The sequence below is a fragment of the Coloeus monedula genome (genome assembly GCF_965178545.1).
Source record: "Coloeus monedula genome assembly, chromosome: 40".
Taxonomy (NCBI): Eukaryota; Metazoa; Chordata; class Aves; order Passeriformes; family Corvidae; genus Coloeus; species Coloeus monedula.
In genome coordinates this window covers 616,341-636,718 of record NC_138820.1, presented here as the reverse complement: position 1 = coordinate 636,718, position 20,378 = coordinate 616,341, and the positions used below count along the sequence as shown (strand labels likewise).

Below are 20,378 nucleotides of genomic sequence, written 5' to 3'. Positions count from 1 at the left end.
GGTCCCGCTCCGTACCTGGTGCAGCGCAGGGGCAGCTTTGGGGGGGTGGGGAGGGGGGGAGGGCGGGGAGCGAAGTCCCCTGGAGGGAGCGGGGGGGGGGGGGGGGGATCACCCGTGTCCCTGTGGGGGGGGGGGGAGGGGGTCGCTGTTAATTAATGATCGCCCCCCTCCCCCCCCCTCAGAGCAAAGGGCGGCCGGGAGGGGGCGGGGCCTCCTGCCAGGGGGGCGGGGCCTCCCGCCAGTAGCTCCGCCCCCTTCGCATCCCCTCATCCAAGATGGCGCCGCCCGCTGAGGGCCCGCCTTTTTGCCCTCCCTCAAAATGGCGCCGCCGGTCAAACCCCGCCCCTTTGCCCTTACCCAAGATGGCGCCCGCCCTTCCCTTCCGTTCACCGCCTGCCCTCACCCAAGATGGCGCCCGCCCTTCCCTTCCGTTCACCGCCTGCCCTTACCCAAGATGGCGCCCGCCCTTCCCTTCCGTTCACCGCCTGCCCTCACCCAAGATGGCGCCGCGGCTTCAAACCGCGCCCGCGGCTCCGCCCCCTCCTTCCCGCGCGGGGCACGCCGGGAGCGGGGATTCCCCAGCGCGTGAGGCGCGCGAGCGGCCGGAGGTACCGGGGGGGGTCCCCGGGGGAGTCCTGAGGGGATTTTGGGGGGTCCTGAGGGGATTTGGGGGGTCCTGAGGGGTCCCCAGGGGCCATTGAGGCTCCTGGGGGAGCATTGGGGGTCTCGGATGGGGTCAGGGCTTCCGGGGATCCCCCTTAGCCCTGGCGGTTCAATGGGGGAGGGTCCTCATCTTGAGGGGGGGACCCCAACATCGGGGTCTGGGGGAGTGGGGGAGGGTCCCCAAATTAATGGGGGAGGGGTCGCGCTAATTGGGGGGAGGGGGGGGGTTCCGCTAAGTGGGGTCTTCATTGAGGGGGAGAGGAGGGGGGGAAGGGAGGTTTGGGGTGGGGTCCCCACAATTTTGGGGGGGGGGGGGGGGGGGGACGCTGTGTGAGGGTGTCCTGAGGGGGGATCCCCTAAAATCCCCCCCAAATTTTACCCAAATCGGGCGGGTTTGGACTCATTTTGCTTCCGGGGGGGGGGGGAAGCGCTAAGAGGGGGCGGGGCTGGGGGGGCTCCGCCCCTTTTGCAAAATTTGAGGGGACCCCCCCCCCCAAAAAAAACCCAAAAAAGGGGGGGGGAGGGGTCCCTCAGTGTCCCCCTTGTGTCCCCTCCCCCCCTCAGGGGTCCGGGCAGCCCCTCCCCCACCCTGAGGGGGTCCCAGGTGCCGGTGCTGCCCCTCCCCCACCGCGACCCCCCCCCCCAAAATCATGGCCGAGGATTTGGAGCCGCTTTTGGAGGGCGAAGGATTCCTGGATTTGTGGAAAATGTGAGATTTTGGGGGGGGTTTGGGGGGATTTGGGGGCATTTGGGGTGTCTGGGGTGGGGGTGGGGGTGGGGAGGGGGCGTCTCGGTGACCTTTGACCTCTGAATTTCATCCCCCCCCCTCCCCCAGGCTCCCGGATAACATCAATTCCTTCCCGGAGAGTCCTCTGGAATGGGTGAGTGAAAATGGGGTAAAATCAGCTGAAAATGGGAAAAATGTTTCAAAAAGGGGTAAAAGGCTCGAAAAAGAAGGGAGAGGGGGGAGGAATTGCTGTGAAAATGGAGTTTAGGTGGTGTTAGAAGTGCTGGAGATGGGATTTTTTCGGTTAAAATTGGATCGGGGTGTTGTGGGGTTTCTTAAAAGTTGGGGTTTTCACCCCAAAATTGGGCTTGGGTATCCTGAGATCTCCCGAAAATGGGATTTTTTACCCCAAAATTGGGTCCAGGTGTGCCCAAGACCCCCCAAAATGGGACCCAGGTGTCCCAAGAGCCCCAAATTTCCTGTGATCCCCCCCCCCAAAAGGGTCCCAAGTGTCCCAAGACCCCCCCCAAAATGATCCCAGATACCCCAAAACCCCCCCAAAATGATCTGAGGTGCCCCAAGACCCCCCCAAATGGGTCGCAAGTTTCCCAAGACCCCCCCCAAAATGATCCCAGACACTCCAATCTCCCCCCAAAATGATCTGAGGTGCCCCAAGACCCCCCCAAAAGGACCCCAGACATCCCAAAGCCCCCCCAAAAGGGACCCAGATACCCCAAAACCCCCCCAAAAGGGACCCAGATGCCCCAACCCCCCCCCAAAAGGACCCCAGATATCCCAAGAACCCCCCAAAATTACCTCAAACACCCCAAAAACCCCCCAAAATGATCTGAGGTGTCCCAAGACCCCCCCCAAAATGACCCCAGATGCCCCCAAACCCCCCCAAAACGACCCTAGACACCCCAAGACCCCCCCAAAAAGGGACCCAGATACCCCAAAACCCCCCCAAAATGATCTGAGGTGCCCCAAGACCCCCCCAAAAGGACCCCAGACATCCCAAGAACCCCCCAAAAATGATCCCAGATACCCCAAAACCCCCCCAAAATGATCCTAGACACCCCAACCCCCCCCCCAAAATGATCTGAGGTGCCCCAAGACCCCCCCAAAATGACCCCAGACATCCCAAAGCCCCCCCAAAAATGATCCCAGATACCCCAAAACCCCCCCAAAAGGATCCTCAGGTGCCCCAAAACCCCCCCCAAAAATGATCCCAGACACCCCAACCCCCCCAAAATGATCTGAGGTGCCCCAAGACCCCCCTAAAAGGACCCCAGACATCCCAAGACCCCCCCAAAAATGATCCCAGATACCCCAAACCCCCCCAAAAAGGGACCCAGACACCCCAAAACCCCCCCAAAAGGGACCCAGACACCCCAACCCCCCCCAAAATGATCTGAGGTGCCCCAAGACCCCCCCAAAACGACCCCAGACATCCCAAGACCCCCCCAAAAAGGGTCCCAAGTGCCCCAAAACCCCCCCAAAAGGATCCCAAGTTTCCCAAGACCCCCCCAAAATGATCCCAGACATCCCAAAGCCCTCCCAAAAAGGGACCCAGATACCCCAAACCCCCCCAAAGGATCCTCAGGTGCCCCAAAACCCCCCCCAAAAGGACCCCAGACATCCCATGACCCCCCAAAAAGGGACCCAGACACCCCACCCCCCCCAAAATGATCTGAGGTGCCCCAAGACCCCCCCAAAAGGACCCCAGACATCCCAAAGCCCCCCCCAAAATGATCCCAGACACCCCAAAACCCCCCCAAAATGATCTGAGGTGCCCCAAGACCCCCCCAAAAATGATCCCAGATACCCCAAACCCCCCCAAAAGGATCTGAGGTGCCCCAAAACCCCCCCCAAAAATGATCCCAGACATCCCAAGACCCCCCCAAAAAGGGACCCAGATACCCCAAACCCCCCCAAAAGGATCTGAGGTGCCCTAAAACCCCCCCCAAAAATGACCCCAGACATCCCAAGAACCCCCAAAAAGGGACCCAGACACCCCAAACCCCCCAAAATGATCCCAGACACCCCAACCCCCCCCCAAAATGGCCTGAGGTGCCCCAAGACCCCCCCCAAAAGGACCCCAGACATCCCAAAACCCCCCCAAAAAGGGACCCAGACACCCCAAAACCCCCCCAAAATGATCCCAGACACCCCAACCCCCCCCAAAATGATCTGAGGTGTCCCAAAAACCCCCCCAAAATGACCCCAGACATCCCAAGTCCCCCCCAAAAAGGGTCCCAAGTGCCCCAAAACCCCCCCAAAAGGATCCCAAGTTTCCCAAGACCCCCCCAAAATGATCCCAGACATCCCAAAACCCCCCCAAAAAGGGACCCAGATACCCCAAAACCCCCCCAAAATGATCCCAGACACCCCAACCCCCCCCCAAAATGACCTGAGGTGCCCCAAGACCCCCCCCAAAAGGACCCCAGACATCCCAAAACCCCCCCAAAAAGGGACCCAGATACCCCAAAACCCCCCCAAAATGATCTGAGGTGCCCCAAGACCCCCCCAAAAGGACCCCAGACATCCCAAAGCCCCCCCAAAAAGGGACCCAGATACCCCAAAACCCCCCCAAAATGATCCCAGACACCCCAACCCCCCCCAAAATGATCTGAGGTGTCCCAAGACCCCCCCAAAAGGACCCCAGACATCCCAAGACCCCCCCAAAAAGGGACCCAGATACCCCAAAACCCCCCCAAAATGATCCCAGACACCCCAACCCCCCCCCCAAAATGATCTGAGGTGCCCCAAGACCCCCCCCCAAAATCCTCCCCCCACCCCAATAACCCCCTCCCCTCTCCCCTTTCCCCCTCCCCCCCAGGAGCTGAGCCCCCTTGAGGTGTCCCCGGAGCCCCCCAGGGGGGTGGGGGAGGGGGTGGGGGAGGGGCTGGCGGTGCCCCCTCCCCCCGCCGAGCCCCCCCCAGCCCCGGTGCCGCCCCCTCCCCCCTCGCCGGTGGTGCCGAGCACCGAGGATTACGGGGGGGTCCACGACTTCCGGCTGGAATTTCGGGAGACGGGAACGGCCAAATCCGTCACCTGCACCGTGAGTGGGGAAGGGGGGGGGGCTTGGGGAGGGGTCCTGGGGAGGTGGGGAAGGAATTTGGGGGGGTGGGGGAGGGGGGGGGGGGGTCCCGAGCGGTTGGGAAGGAGAAAAATGGGGAATGGAGAGAGGAATTGGGGAGGGAAGGGAATTTGGGGGGGTCGTGGGGGGGGTTCTGAGGGGATTTGGGGGGGATTTGGGGGGGTCCTGAGGGGATTTGAGGGGGTCTAGGGGGGTCCTGAGGGGATTTGGGGGGGATTTGGGGGGGTCTAGGGGGGATTTTGGGTGTCCTGAGAGGATTTGAGGGGGATTTGGGGGGGTCCTGAGGGGATTTGAGGGGGATTTGGGGGGGGGCTGAGAGGATTTGGGGGGGTCTAGGGGGGATTTGGGGGGGTCCTGAGTGGATTTGGGGGGGTCTAGGGGGGATTTTGGGTGTCCTGAGAGGATTTGAGGGGGATTTGGGGGGGTCCTGAGGGGATTTGAGAGGGATTTGGGGGGGGGCTGAGAGGATTTGGGGGGGTCTAGGGGGGATTTTGGGGGGTCCTGAGGGGATTTGAGGGGGATTTGGGGGGGGTCCTGAGAGGATTTGGGGGGGTCTAGGGGGGATTTGGGGGGGTCCTGAGGGGATTTGGGGGGGTCTAGGGGGGATTTGGGGGGTCCTGAGGGGATTTGGGGGGATCTAGGGGGGATTTTGGGGGATCTGGGGGGGATTTGGGGGGTCCTGGGGGGGATTGGGGGGGGGGTTGGGGGGTCCTGAGGGGATTCGAGGAGGATTTTGGGGGGGCCTGAGTGGATTTGGGGGGGTCCTGAAGGGATTTGGGGGGGTCCTGGTGAGATTTTGGGGGATCTGGGGGGGATTTGGGGGGTCCTGGTGGGATTTTGGGGGGTCCTGAGGGGATTGAGGGGTTCTGGGGTGATTTGGGGGGTCCTGGGGTGGAGTTGGGGGGTCCACAGCTTGGGAAGAGGGAATTGGGAGGGGGGCCCAGTTCACTCCCAGTCTGTCCCAGTCCCTCCCAGTACAGAATGAGCTCTATGGGGTGGTTCCTATGGGGGTCCCTGCTCTATGGGGGGGTTCCCAGTTCACTCCCAGTGACTCCCAGTGTCTCCCAGTACTCCCCAGTGCTGAACAAGCTCTAGTGGGGGGGTTCCCAGAGCCCTCCCAGTGACTCCCAGTGTCTCCCAGTACTCCCCAGTGCTGAACAAGCTCTAGTGGGGGGGTTCCCAGTGACTCCCAGTGACTCCCAGTGTCTCCCAGTACTCCCCAGTGCTGAACAAGCTCTAGTGGGGGGGTTCCCAGAGCCCTCCCAGTTCACTCCCAGTGTCTCCCAGTACTCCCCAGTGCTGAACAAGCTCTACTGGGGGGGGTTCCCAGAGCCCTCCCAGTGACTCCCAGTGTCTCCCAGTACTCCCCAGTGCTGAACAAGCTCTACTGGGGGGGTTCCCAGAGCTCTCCCAGTGACTCCCAGTGTCTCCCAGTACTCCCCAGTGCTGAACAAGCTCTAGTGGGGGGGTTCCCAGAGCCCTCCCAGTGACTCCCAGTGTCTCCCAGTACTCCCCAGTGCTGAACAAGCTCTAGTGGGGGGGTTCCCAGAGCCCTCCCAGTGACTCCCAGTGTCTCCCAGTACTCCCCAGTGCTGAACAAGCTCTAGTGGGGGGGTTCCCAGAGCCCTCCCAGTGACTCCCAGTGTCTCCCAGTACTCCCCAGTGCTGAACAAGCTCTACTGGGGAGGTTCCCAGAGCCCTCCCAGTGACTCCCAGTGTCTCCCAGTACTCCCCAGTGCTGAACAAGCTCTAGTGGGGGGGTTCCCAGAGCCCTCCCAGTGACTCCCAGTGTCTCCCAGTACTCCCCAGTGCTGAACAAGCTCTAGTGGGGGGGTTCCCAGAGCCCTCCCAGTGACTCCCAGTGTCTCCCAGTACTCCCCAGTGCTGAACAAGCTCTAGTGGGGGGGTTCCCAGAGCCCTCCCAGTGACTCCCAGTGTCTCCCAGTACTCCCCAGTGCTGAACAAGCTCTACTGCCGCCTGGCCAAGCCGTGCCCGGTGCAGGTGCGGGTGGGGGTCCCGCCGCCCCCCGGTGCCCTGGTCCGAGCCGTGGCCGTGTACAAGAAGTCCGAGCACGTGGCCGAGGTGGTCCGGAGGTGCCCCCACCACGAGCGCTGCGGGGACGGCGGCGACGGTGAGAGGGGAGCCCCGAAAATGGGGAGGGGGGCCCTGAAAATGGGGAGGGGGCCCTGAAAATGGGGAGGGGGGCCCTGAAAATGGGGAGGGGGGCACAAAAAATGGGGAGGGGGGCACCAAAATGGGGAGGGGGGCCCTGAAAATGGGGAGAGGGAGCCTGAAAATGGGGAGGGGGCCCTGAAAATGGGGAGGGGGAGCCTGAAAATGGGGAGGGGGGAGCCTGAAAATGGGGAGGGGAGCCTGAAAATGGGGAGAGGGGAGCCTGAAAATGGGGAGGGGGCCCCCGAAAATGGGGGAGGGGAGCCTGAAAACGGGGAGGGGGCCCTGAAAATGGGGGAGGGGAGCCCAAAAATGGGGAGGGGGGAGCCTGAAAATGGGGAGAGGGGCCCGAAAATGGGGAGAGGGACCCCAGAAATGGGGAGAGGGGAGCCTGAAAATGGGGAGAGGGGCCTGAAAATGGGGGAGGGGAGCCTGAAAATGGGGAGGGGAGCCTGAAAATGGGGAGGGGGCACTGAAAATGGGGAGGGGGGCACCGAAAATGGGGAGGGGGGCCCTGAAAATGGGGAGGGGGCACCGAAAATGGGGGAGGGGAGCCTGAAAATGGGGAGGGGGCACCAAAATGGAGAGGGGAGCCTGAAAATGGGGAGAGGGGCCCTGAAAATGGGGAGGGGGGCACCAAAAATGGGGAGAGGGGCACCAAAAATGGGGAGAGGGGCCCGAAAATGGGGAGGGGGGAGCCTGAAAATGGGGAGGGGGGCCCCAAAAATGGGGAGAGAGATCCTAAAAATGGGGGGGGGGAGCCCAAAAATGGAGAGGGGCACCAAAAATGGGGGGAGGGGAGCCTGAAAATGGGGAGGGGGGCCCTGAAAATGGGGGAGGGGAGCCTGAAAATGGGGAGGGGGGCCTGAAAATGGGGAGAGGGGCCCTGAAAATGGGGAGGGGGCCCTGAAAATTGGGAGGGGGGCACCAAAAATGGGGGGAGGGGAGCCTGAAAATGGGGAGGGGGGCCCCAAAAATGGGGAGGGGGACCCCGAAAATGGGGAGAGGGGCCCGAAAATGGGGGAGGGGAGCCTGAAAATGGGGAGGGGGGCCCCAAAAATGGGGAGGGGGACCCCGAAAATGGGGAGAGGGAGCCTGAAAATGGGGAGGGGGGCACCAAAATGGGGAGGGGGAGCCTGAAAATGGGGAGGGGGCCCTGAAAATGGGGAGAGGGAGCCTGAAAATGGGGAGGGGGGCCCCAAAAATGGGGAGGGGGGCACCGAAAATGGGGAGAGGGGCACCAAAATGGGGAGGGGGACCCCGAAAATGGGGAGAGGGACCCTGAAAATGGGGGAGGGGAGCCTGAAAATGGGGAGGGGGGCACCAAAAATGGGGAGGGGGAGCCTGAAAATGGGGAGGGGAGCCCCAAAAAATGGGGAGGGGGGCACCAAAATGGGGAGAGGGGCCTGAAAATGGGGGAGGAGAGCCTGAAAATGGGGAGAGGGAGCCTGAAAATGGGGAGGGGGCCCTGAAAATGGGGAGGGGGGCACCAAAAATGGGGAGAGGGGCCCGAAAATGGGGAGGGGGGAGCCTGAAAATGAGGAGAGGGAGCCTGAAAATGGGGAGGGGGGCCCCAAAAATGGGGAGGGGGGCACCGAAAATGGGGAGAGGGGCACCAAAATGGGGAGGGGGACCCCGAAAATGGGGAGAGGGACCCTGAAAATGGGGGAGGGGAGCCCAAAAATGGAGAGGGGGGCACCAAAATGGGGAGAGGGACCCCGAAAATGGGGAGGGGGGAGCCTGAAAATGGGGAGAGGGACCCCGAAAATGAGGAGAAGGACCCCGAAAATGGGGGAGAGCTTGGTTTGGGTTTGGGGTCTGATTTTGGGGTTTGGGGTCTGATTTTGGGGCTGATTTTGGTATTTGGGGTCTGATTTGGGGGCTCTGGGGTTAATTTTGGGGTTCTGGGGCTGATTTTGGGGCTGGTTTTGAGGTTCTGGGGTGATTTTGGGGTTGTGGGGTTGATTTTGGGGCTGATTTTGGGGTTCTGGGGTGATTTTGGGGTTGTGGGGTTGATTTTGGGGCTGATTTTGGGGTTCTGGGGTGATTTTGGGGTTGTGGGGTTGATTTTGGGGCTGATTTTGGGGTTCTGGGGTGATTTTGGTGTTCTGGGTTGATTTTGGGGCTGATTTTGGAGTTCTGGGGTTAATTTTGGGGCTGATTTTGGGGTTCTGGGGTTGATTTGGGGGGCTGATTTTGGGGTTGTGGGGTTGGTTTTGGGGCTGATTTTGGAGTTCTGGGGTGATTTTGAGGTTTGGGGGTTGATTTGGGGGTGATTTTGGGGTTCTGGGGTGATTGTGGGGCTGATTTTGAGGTTCTGGGGTTGATTTTGGGGCTGATTTTGAGGTTCTGGGGTTGATTTGGGGGCTGATTTTGAGATTTTGGGGTTGTGGGGTTGATTTTGGGGCTGATTTTGGGGTTCTGGGGTGATTTTGGGGTTGTGGGGTTGATTTTGGGGTTGATTTTGGGGTTCTGGGGTTAATTTTGGGGCTGATTTTGGGGTCCCCCCCAGGCAATGCCCCGGCCCAGCACCTGATCCGGGTGGAGGGGAACCCCCAGGCCCGGTACCAGGACGACGAAACCACCAAGAGACACAGCGTGGCCGTGCCCTACGAGCCCCCCGAGGTGACCCCAAAACCACCCCAAAACCCCCCTGAACCCCCCTGAACCCCAAAACCACCCTGAACCCCTAAAACCACCCCAGCACCCCCCTAAAACCACCCCAAAACCACCCCAAAACCACCCCAGAACCACCCCAGAACCCCCCTGAACCCCAAAACCCCCCTGAACCCCTAAAACCACCCCAGCACCCGCCTAAAACCACCCCAAAACCACCCTGAACCCCAAAACCACCCTGAACCCCTAAAACCACCCTGAACCCCTAAAACCACCCCAGAACCACCCCAGAAACCCCCTGAACCCCAAAACCCCCCTGAACCCCTAAAACCACCCCAGCACCCGCCTAAAACCACCCCAAAACCACCCTGAACCCCAAAACCACCCCAGCACCCCCCTAAAACCACCCTGAACCCCTAAAACCACCCCAGAACCACCCCAGAACCCCCCTGAACCCCAAAACCACCCTGAACCCCTAAAACCACCCCAGAACCCCCTAAAACCACCCCAAAACCACCCTGAACCCCTAAAACCACCCCAAAACCCCCCTGAACCCCCCTGAACCCCAAAACCACCCTGAACCCCAAAACCACCCCAGAACCACCCTGAACCCCTAAAACCACCCCAAAACCCCCCTGAACCCCAAAACCACCCCAGAACCACCCCAGAAACCCCCTGAACCCCAAAACCCCCCTGAACCCCTAAAACCACCCCAGAACCCCCCTAAAACCACCCCAAAACCCCCCTGAACCCCCCTAAAACCACCCCATAACCCCCTAAACCCTCAAAATCCCCCTGAACCCCCAAAACCCCCCTGAAACCCCAAAATCCCCCTAAACCACCCCAAAACCCCCCCTGAACCCCTAAAACCACCCCAAAACCACCCCAAAAACCACCCCAAAATCCACCCTAAAACCGCCATAAAAACCACCACAAAATCCATCCCAAATCCACCCCAAATCGCCCCAAAACCCATCCCAAAATCACCCCAAAATCCACTCTAAAATCCACCCTAAAATCACCACAAATCCACCCCAAAATCCACCCCAAAACCGCCCTGAGGGGATTTTGGGGTGGATTTGGGATGATTTTGGGGTGGATTTGGGATGGATTTTGGGGTGATTTTGGGATGGATTTTGGGATGATTTTGGGATGGATTTTGGGGTGGATTTGGGGTGGATTTGGGATGGATTTTGGGATGGATTTTGGGGTGATTTTGGGATGGATTTTGGGGTGATTTGGGGTGGATTTGGGATGATTTTGGGATGGATTTTGGGATGATTTTGGGATGGATTTGGGGTGGATTTTGGGATGGATTTGGGGGTGATTTTAGAGTGGATTTTGGGGTGGTTTTGGGATGGATTTTGGGGTGGTTTTGGGGATGATTTTGGGATGGATTTTGGGATGGTTTTTGGGGTGATTTGGATTGGATTTGGGATGGATTTTGGGGTGGTTTTGGGGTGATTTTGGGGTGGATTTTCGGGTGGTTTTAGGGTGGATTTGGGATGGATTTTGGGGTGGTTTTGGGGTGATTTTGTGATGGTTTTTGGGATGATTTTGGGATGGATTTTCGGGTGATTTGGGGTGGATTTGGGATGGATTTTGTGATTTTAGGGATGATTTTGGGGTGTTTTTGGATGTATTTTAGGATGGTTTTGGGGATGATTTTGGGATGGATTTTCGGGTGGCTTTGGGATGGATTTTGGGGTGATTTTAGGGTGGTTTTGCGGTGGTTTTAGGGTGGATTTGGGGATGGATTTTGGGGTGATTTGGGATGGATTTGGGATGGATTTTGTGGTGATTTTAGAGTGGATTTTGGGGTGGATTTGGGATGGATTTTGGGGTGGTTTTGGGGATGATTTTGGGATGGATTTTTGGGTGGATTTGGGATGGGTTTTGTGGTGGTTTTAGGGCGGTTTTGTGGTGGTTTTTGGCTGTATTTTGTTGTGATTTTTAGGGTAATTTTAGGGTGGATTTTTGGGTGGTTTTGGGATGGATTTTGGGGTGGTTTTGGGATGGATTTTGGTAGTTTTGGGGATGATTTTGGGATGGATTTTGGGATGATTTTGGGATGGATTTTCGGGTGGATTTGGGATGGATTTTTGGGTGGATTTGGGATGGATTTTGGGGTGATTTTAGGGCGGTTTTGCGGTGGGTTTTGGGATGGATTTTGGGGTGATTTTTAGGGTAATTTTAGGGTGGATTTTGGGATGGATTTGGGATGGATTTTGGGGTGATTTTAGAGTGGATTTTGGGGTGGTTTTGGGATGGATTTTGGGGTGGTTTTGGGATGGATTTTGGGGTGGTTTGGGGATGGATTTTGGGGTGATTTTAGGGTGGTTTTGGGGTGGTTTTGGATGTATTTTAGGTTGGTTTTTGGGGTGATTTTTGGGCTGGATTTTGGGATGGTTTTTGGGGTGGTTTTGGGATGGATTTTGCGGTGGTTTTTGGGATGATTTTGTGGTGGTTTTGCGGTGGTTTTTGGCTGTATTTTAGGATGGTTTTTGGAATGATTTTTGGGCTGGATTTCAGATGCCTTTTGGGATGATTTTGGGGTCGTTTTGCGGTTGGTTTTGGATGTATTTTGGGGTGGTTTTGGGGCTGGATTTCAGATGGCTTTTGGGATGATTTTGGGGTGCTTTTTGGGGTTTTCTCTCCCTTCTAACGGGGTTCTCTCCCCTCTCCAGGTGGGCTCTGACTGCACCACGGTCCTGTACAACTTCATGTGCAACAGCTCCTGCATGGGGGGCATGAACCGCCGGCCCATCCTCACCATCCTCACCCTCGAGGGGCCCGGGTGAGCCCCCCAAAATCCCAGCAGCACCCTAAAAACCCCCCAGCCCTCACCCCAAAACCCCTGCCATTCCAAACCCCCAAAAAACTGCATTTTCCTGCCTTAAAATCTTCGGGGTTTTGGCCCTAAAAACGTGGGACCCCCCCCAGCACCCCAAAAATCCGGGGGGTTTTCTGCCCTAAAAATCGGGGGTTTCTCACCTTAGGACCCAAAATATCTTAAAATGGGGGTCTTTTCACCCCAAAATTTGGGTCTTTTCACCCCAAAAATCTCTAACTCCTTATGCCAAAAATGTGGGGTTTTCACCCCAAAAATTTGGGTTTTCCCTGCCTTACAATCTGGGATTTTTTTTGGCTCTAAAAATGAGGAATCACCCCAAAAACCCGGGATCACCCCAAAAACCTGGGTCCCTGTGGGTTTGGGGTGTCCCTGGGGGGAGATTTGGGGGTCCCTGGGTGTGTCAGGGTGGGGTTTTTGGGGTCCCTGGGTGGATTTTGGGGTCCCTGGGTGATTTTTGGGGTCCCTGGGTGGATTTTGGGGTCCCTGGGTGATTTTTGGGGTCCCTGGGTGGATTTTGGGGTCCCTGGGTGGATTTGTGGGCCCCTGGGTGATTTCTGGGGTCCCTGGGTGTGTCAGGATGGGGATTTTGGGGTCCCTGTGTAGATTTTTGGGGTCCCTGTGCAGTTTTTGGGGTCCCTGGGTGGATTTGTGGGCCCCTGGGTAATTTTTGGGGTCCCTGGGTGGATTTTAGGGTCCCTGGGTGGATTTTGGGGTCCCTGTGTGATTTTTGGGGTCCCTGTGCAGTTTTTGGGGTCCCTGGGTGGATTTTGGGGTCCCTGGGTGTGTCAGGATGGGGATTTTGGGGTCCCTGTGTAGATTTTTGGGGTCTTGGGGTGGATTTTTGGGGTCCCTGGGTGTGTCAGGGTGGGGTTTTTGGGGTCCCTGGGTGGTTTTTTGGGTCTCTGGGTGGTTTTTGGGGTCCCTGGGTGGATTTTTGGGGTCCCTGGGTGTTTTTTTGGGCCCCTAGGTGGTTTTTGGGGTCCTTGTGCAGTTTTTGGGGTCCCTGGGTGGATTTTTGGGGTCCCTGTGCAGTTTTTGGGGTCCCTGGGTGGTTTTTTGGGTCCCTGGGTGGTTTTTGGGGTTCCTGGGTGGATTTTTGGGGTTCCTGTGCGGATTTTGGGGTCCCTGGGTGGATTTTTGGGGTCCCTGGGTGGATTTTTGGGGTCCTTGTGCAGTTTTTGGGGTCCCTGGGTGGATTTTTGGGGTCCCTGGGTGGATTTTGGGGTCCCTGTGCAGTTTTTTGGGTCCCTGGGTGGATTTTTGGGGTCCCTGGGTGGATTTTTGGGGTTCCTGTGCAGTTTTTGGGGTCCCTGGGTGGATTTTTGGGGTCCCTGGGTGGGTTTTTGGGGTCCCTGACCCCCGTTCCCCACAGGGGGCAGACCCTGGGCCGCCGCTGTTTCGAGGTTCGGGTCTGCGCCTGCCCGGGCCGGGACCGGCGCCTGGAGGAGGAGAACCAGCGCAAGAGGGGCGGGGGCGGGGCCAAGAGAGGTGAGGGGCGTGGGCAAGCGAATTCGGGGCGTGGGCAAGTGAATTTGGGGCGTGGGCAAGCGAATTTGGGGCGTGGGCAAGCGAATTTGGGACGTGGGCAAGCGAATTTGGGGCGTGGGCAAGCGAATTCGGGGCGTGGGCAAGCGAATTCGGGGCATGGGCAAGCGAATTTGGGACGTGGGCAAGCGAGTTTGGGGCGTGGCCAAGCGAATTTTGGGTGTGGCCAAGTGAGATTTGGGCGTGGTCAGTTGAGTTGGGGGCGTGGCCAATCGAGTTTTAGGGGTGGGCAATCGAATTTGGGGCGTGGCCAAGCGAGTCTGGGACGTGGCCACTCGAATTTGGGGCGTGGCCAAGTGAGTCTGGGACGTGGCCACTCAAATTTGGGGCGTGGCCAAGCGAGATTTGGGGCGTGGTCAGTTGAGTTGGGGGTGTGGCCAAGTGAGTTCAGGGTGTGGCCAATCGAATTTGGGGCGTGGCCAAGCAAGTTCAGGGCGTGGGCAAGTGAGTTTTGGGCGTGGTCAGTTGTGTTTGGGGCATGGCCAACATAGTTGGGGGTGTGGCCAAGCGAATTTGGGGTGTGGCAACGTAAATTTGGGGTGTGGCCAACAGAGTTGGGGGCGTGGCCAAGCGAGTTGGGGTGTGGGCAAGCGAATTTGGGGTGTGGCAATGTAAATTTGGGGTGTGGCCAACAGAGTTGGGGGCGTGGCCAAGCGAGTTTTGGGCATGGCCAATCGGGATTTGGGCGTGGCCAAGCGAGTTTGGGGCGTGGCCAGCTGAATTTGGGGTGTGGCCAAGCGAGATTTGGGCTTGGCCAAGCGAGTTGGGGGCGTGGCCAGCTGAATTTGGGGTGTGGCCAAGTGAGATTTGGGCTTGGCCAAGCGAGTTGGGGGCGTGGCTAGTTGTGTTTGGGGCGTGGCCAGCTGAATTTGGGGCGTGGCCAATCGAGTTGGGGGCGTGGCTTGTTGTGTTTTGGGCGTGGCCAATCGAATTTGGGGGTTGTGTGGGGCGTGGCCTTAAATGGGCGTGGTCTAACAAGTGGGAGGGGCCGGATATGCTAATGAGGCTGGTGGCTCATGAATAATGGGCGTGGCCACGAGGGGGGGGGGCTCGGGGGGGTCTCTGAGCCCCCGCCCCTCCCCCCAGCCCTGCCCCCCCTGGGTGAAGCCCCCGAGAGCTCCAAGAAAAGGGTCCTGGAGGCCGACCCCGAAATCTTCTGCCTGCAGGTCTGGGGGGGGAGGGGATTTGGGGGGGCTGGGGGGGATTTTGGGGGGGTCTGGGGGGGATTTGGGGGGGCTTGGAGGGGATTTGGGGGGTCTGAGGGGATTTGGGGGGTCTGAGGGGATTTTGGGGGGGCTTGGAGAGGATTTTGGGGGGCTTGGAGGGGATTTGGGGGGTCTGGGGGGGATTTTGGGGGGGCTTGGAGGGGATTTTGGGGGGTCTGGGGGGGATTTTGGGGGACTTGGAGGGGATTTTGGGGGGTCTGGGGGGGATTTGGGGGGTCTGGGGGGGATTTTGGGGGGGCTTGGAGGGATTTGGGGGGGCTGGGGGGGATTTTGGGGGACTTGGAGGGGATTTGGGGGGGACTTGGAGGGGATTTTGGGGGACTTGGAGGGGATTTTGGGGGGTCTGGGGGGGATTTGGGGGGGGTCTGGAGGGGATTTTGGGGGGTCTGGGTGGATTTTGGGGGGGCTTGGAGGGGATTTCGGGGGGCTTGGAGGGGATTTGGGGGGTCTGGGGGGGATTTTGGGGGGGCTTGGAGGGGATTTGGGGGGTCTGGGGGGGATTTGGGGGGTCTGGGGGGGATTTTGGGGGGGCTTGGAGGGGATTTTGGGGGGTCTGGGGGGGATTTGGGGGGTCTGAGGGGATTTTGGGGGGGTCTGGAGGGGATTTGGGGGGTCTGGGAGGGATTTGGGGGGGCTTGGAGGGGATTTGGGGGGGCTGGGGGGGATTTTGGGGGACTTGGAGGGGATTTGGGGGGTCCGGGGGGGATTTTTTGGGGGGTCTGAGGGGATTTTGGGGTGTCTGGGGGGGATTTGGGGGGGCTTGGAGGGGATTTGGGGGGTCTGGGGGGGATTTGGGGGGTCCGGGGGGGATTTTGGGGAGTCCGGGGGGGATTTTGGGGGTCCTGAGGGGATTTTGGGGGTCCGGGGGAGATTTGGGGGGGTCTGGAGGGGATTTGGGGGGTCCTAAGGGGTGATTTGGGGTGTTCAGGGGAGGTTTAGGGGGTCGCAGGAGGGAAATTTGGGGTCCCTGGGGGGATTTTGGGGGGTCCGGGGGGGATTTTGGGGGGCCTTGGAGGGGATTTTGGGGGGGTCCAGGGGGGATTTGGGGGAGTCGGGGATTTTTGGGGGGTTCAGGGGGGATTTTGGGTGGTCTGAAGGGGATTTGGGGGGGTCTGGGGGAGATTTAGGGGGGTCTGGGGGGATTTTGGGGGGTCCTGAGGGGATTTGGGGTTCCAGGGGGTGCTTGGAGGGGCTTGGGGGGGGAAGTTGGGGGTCTCAGGGGGGGAATTTGGGGTCCCAAGGGGTGATTTGGGGTCTTCAGGAGAGGTTTAGGGGTCCCAGGAAGGAAATTTGGGGTCCCAGGGGGGATTTCGGGGGTCCCGGAGGAAGATTTGGGGGTCTCAAGAATGTTTTTAGGGGTCCTGGGGTGGAATTTTGGGGTCCCAGGAGGAGATTTGGGGTTTCCAGAGGGTTTTTAGGGGTCCTGGGATGGAATTTTGGGGTCCCAGGAGGAGATTTGGGGTTTCCAGAGGGTTTTTAGGGGTCCTGGGATGGAATTTTGGGGTCCCAGGAGGAGATTTGGGGATCCCAGAGGGTTTTTAGGGGTCCTGGGATGGAATTTTGGGGTCCCAGGGTCAGAATTGGGGTTCTGAGAGGGTTTTTAGGCATCTTGGGGTGGAATTTCGGGGTCCCAGGGGCAGATTTGGGGGTCCCAAAAAGGTTTTTAGGGGTCTTAGAGAAATTTTGGGATCCCTGGGGCAGATTTGGGGTTCCCAAGAAGCTTTTTAGTGGTCCCGGGGTGGAATTTCGGGGTCCCAGCAGCAGATGCCCCCAATTTTGGGGGGGATGGGGGCTCTGAGGGGATGTTCAGCCTTCTCGTGACCCCAAATTTTTTTGGGGGGGCTCCTTTTGGGAGCCCCTGAGCCCCATTTTTTGGTGGGGTGGGGGCAGGTGCGGGGCCGGCAGCGCTTCGAGATGTTCCGGATGATCAACGAGGCCCTGGAGGCCACCGAGGGCAGGGGGCCAGTGGCCAGGACGTGAGTGCCCAGCGGGGGTGGGGGGCTGGGGGTCGATTTGGGGGGGATTTGGGGGTCTGGGGGTCGTTTGGGGGGCTGGGGGTGACTTTGGGGGGGGTTGGGGTCACTTTGGGGGGGCTGGGAGGGGGCTGGGGGTCATTTTGGGGGGGATTTGGGGTCACTTTGGGAGGATTGGGAGGGGGCTGGGGGTCGATTAGGGGGGCTGGGGGTCATTTTGGGGGGGATTTGGGGGGCTGGGGGTCACTTTGGGAGGGTTTGGGGTCATTTGGGGGGGGCTGGGGGTCGTTTTGGGGAGGATTTGGGGGGCTGAGGGTGACATTGGGGGGTTTGGGGTCATTTTGGGGGGATTGGGAGGGGGCTGAGGGTCACTTTGGGGAGGATTTGGGGCCTGGGGGTGACATTGGGGGGTTTGGGGTCACTTTGGGGGGGCTGGGAGGGGGCTGGGGGTCGATTTAGGGGGGCTGGGGGTCGTTTTGGGGGGGATTTGGGGGTAGGGGGTCACTTTGGGGGGATTTGGGGTCACTTTGGGAGGATTGGGAGGGGGCTGGGGGTCGATTTGGGGGGGCTGGAGGTCATTTTGGGGACCTGGGGGTGACTTTGGGGGGTTTGGGGTCATTTTGGGGGGGCTGGGAGGGGTCTGGGGGTCATTTTGGGGGGGATTTGGGGGTCTGGGGGTCGTTTGGGGGGCTGGGGGTGACTTTGGGGGGGGGTTGGGGTGACTTTGGGGGGGCTGGGAGGGGGCTGGGGGTCATTTTGGGGGGGATTTGGGGTCACTTTGGGAGGATTGGGAGGGGGCTGGGGGTCGATTAGGGGGGCTGGGGGTCATTTTGGGGGGGATTTGGGGGGCTGGGGGTGACTTTGGGAGGGTTTGGGGTCATTTGGGGGGGGCTGGGGGTCGTTTTGGGGAGGATTTGGGGGGCTGGGGGTGACATTGGGGGGTTTGGGGTCATTTTGGGGGGGCTGGGAGGGGGCTGGGGGTCGATTTAGGGGGGCTGGGGGCCGTTTTGGGGGGGATTTGGGGGTAGGGGGTCACTTTGGGGGGATTTGGGGTCACTTTGGGAGGATTGGGAGGGGGCTGGGGGTCGTTTTGGGGGGGATTTGGGGGTCTGGGGGTCGTTTTGGGGGGGATTTGGGGGTCTGGAGGTCATTTTGGGAGAATTGGGAGGGGGCTGGGGATCGATTTGGGGGGGCTGGGGGTCATTTTGGGGACCTGGGGGTGACTTTGGGGGGTTTGGGGTCATTTGGGGGGGGCTGGGAGGGGTCTGGGGGTCATTTTGGGGGGGATTTGGGGGGCTGGGGGTGACTTTGGGAGGGTTTGGGGTCATTTTGGGGGGGATTTGGGGGGCTGGGGGTCACTTTGGGAGGGTTTGGGGTCATTTGGGGGGGGCTGGGGGTCGTTTTGGGGAGGATTTGGGGGCTGGGGGTGACATTGGGGGGTTTGGGGTCACTTTGGGGGGGCTGGGAGGGGGCTGGGGGCGACTTTGGGGGGATTTGGGGTCATTTGGGGGACTTGGGGGGTTTGGGGTCATTTTGGGGGGGCTGGGAGGGGGCTGGGGGTGACTTTGGGGGCCTGGTGGTCACTTTTGGGGGGATTTGGGATCGCTTTGGGGGGATTTGGGGGGGCTGGGGGTCACTTTTGGGGGATTGGGAGGGGTCTGGGGGTGACTTTGGGGGGGTTTGGGGTCACTTTGGGGGAATTCGAGACAGAAGGGGGTCCTGGGGGTCACTTTGGGGGGGGATTTGGGGTCACTTTGGGGGGATTTGGGGTCCTGGGGGTCACTTGGGGGGGATTTGGGGTCACTTTGGGGGGGATTTGGGGTCCTGGGGGTCACTTGGGGGGGATTTGGGGTCACTTTGGGGTCCTGGGGGTCACTTGGGGGGGATTTGGGGTCACTTTGGGGGGATTTGGGGTCCTGGGGGTCACTTGGGGGGGATTTGGGGTCACTTTGGGGGGGATTTGGGGTCATTTTGGGGGGCGTGGGTTTCATTTTTGGGGGCGGGGGGGCTCTGGATGAGTTCGGAGCCATCTGAGTTGGGGGGGGGAGGGGATTAAGGAAATTTGGGGACCCCCAGGAGTCTCTTGAAGGGAATTTGGGGGGGACGCTTGAGGGGGGGGGGGTCCCTAAATCCCCCCCTCTCCCCTCCCCCACCCTCAGGACCAAAGGGCGCCGCCCGCGGGGGGAGGGGCCGGTGCCCCGTGGGAAAAAGCTGCTGCTCAAGGGGGAGTCGGGGGACTCGGATTGACCCCGCCCCCTTCGCCTGGAGGCCACGCCCACCTCATCCGGAAAGCCACGCCCATCACCCCGGAAAGCCACGCCCACCTCCGACCACACCCACCCATCCCTTCTTCCCATTGGCCCAACCGCCCCTGCGTAGCCCCGCCCGATTCGCTCTTAGCCACGCCCCCATCCTGTCAATCAAGTCGCGCCTCTTTAGGCCACGCCCACTGATGCCCCATCCTGTCAATCAAGTCGCGCTTCTTTAGGCCACGCCCACTGATGCTACGTCATCGATTAACCCGCGCCCCTCACAATCAAGCGCCGCCCTCGCTTTTAGCCACGCCCACATTGATTAACATATTCCCATATTAATTAGCCACGCTCCCCTCTGATACGCCACGCCCCCCTCAGCCCTGCATGACGTCATCTGCGGTCACGCCCCTCCCCCCCCGCGGGTTTTTTAAGCTTTTTTATACAATAAAGGGATTTTTATACTGCCCCTCCTCCTCCAGAGCGTGGGGGGTTCCCAGTTTGGGGGGGACACTGGGAGCCCAGTTTGGAGTGCCCCAGTTTGGGGTGGTCCCAGTTTGGGGGGGGCACTGGAAGCCCAGTTTGGGGGGCACTGAAGTCCCAGTTTGGGATCGGTGGCCCAGTTTGGGGTGTCCCAGTTTGGGGGGGCACTGGGAGCCCAGTTTGGGGTGTCCCAGTTTGGGGTGGTCGCAGTTTGGGGGAGGCACTGGAGTCCCAGTTTGGGAAGCACTGGAGTCCCAGTTTGGGATGGGTGTCCCAGTTTGGGGTTCCCAGTTTGGGGTGGTCCCAGTTTGGGAAGCACTGGAGTCCCAGTTTGGGATGGCTGTCCCAGTTTGGGGTGTCCCAGTTTGGGGTGGTCCCAGTTTGGGAAGCACTGGGAACCCAGTTTGGGGTGGTGCCAGTTTGGGGGGGGCACTAGGAGCCCAGTTTGGGGAGCACTGATGTCCCAGTTTGGGATCGGTGTCCCAGTTTGGGGTGTCCCAGTTTGGGGTGGTCCCAGTTTGGGGGGGACACTGGGAGCCCAGTTTGGAGTGCCCCAGTTTGGGGTGGTCCCAGTTTGGGGGAGGCACTGGAGTCCCAGTTTGAGGGGTGGTCCCAGTTTGGGGGGGGCACTGGGAGCCCAATTTGGGGGGCACTGAAGTCCCAGTTTGGGATTGGTGGCCCAGTTTGGGGTGGCCCAGTTTGGGGTGTCCCAGTCTGGGAAGCACTGGAGTCCCAGTTTGGGATGGCTGTCCCAGTTTGGGGGGGG

General features: G+C 59.9%; 1 protein-coding gene across 1 annotated transcript; it reads left to right on the top strand.

The window, feature by feature from the left end:
- The first annotated feature begins 188 nt into the window (after positions 1-188).
- TP53 (tumor protein p53) lies at positions 189-19,598 on the top strand. Its single transcript, XM_082300496.1, has 11 exons — positions 189-608; positions 1,228-1,372; positions 1,499-1,544; positions 4,230-4,451; positions 6,436-6,622; positions 9,176-9,288; positions 11,967-12,076; positions 13,506-13,621; positions 14,765-14,844; positions 16,795-16,880; positions 19,037-19,598. The coding sequence occupies exons 2-11, from the start codon at positions 1,314-1,316 to the stop codon at positions 19,122-19,124; spliced, it is 1,107 nt and encodes a 368-aa protein (XP_082156622.1). The 5' UTR covers positions 189-608; positions 1,228-1,313; the 3' UTR covers positions 19,125-19,598.
- Positions 19,599-20,378: the final 780 nt, after the last annotated feature.

Excerpts from the sequence above, each read along its gene's own strand:
- TP53 (XM_082300496.1), top strand. The coding sequence starts at position 1,314 with ATGGCCGAGGATTTGGAGCCGCTTTTGGAGGGCGAAGGATTCCTGGAT. Across the intron at positions 1,373-1,498 it reads TTCCTGGATTTGTGGAAAAT|GCTCCCGGATAACATCAATT; the intron begins GTGAGATTTTGG and ends CCCCTCCCCCAG. Across the intron at positions 9,289-11,966 it reads TGCCCTACGAGCCCCCCGAG|GTGGGCTCTGACTGCACCAC; the intron begins GTGACCCCAAAA and ends TCCCCTCTCCAG.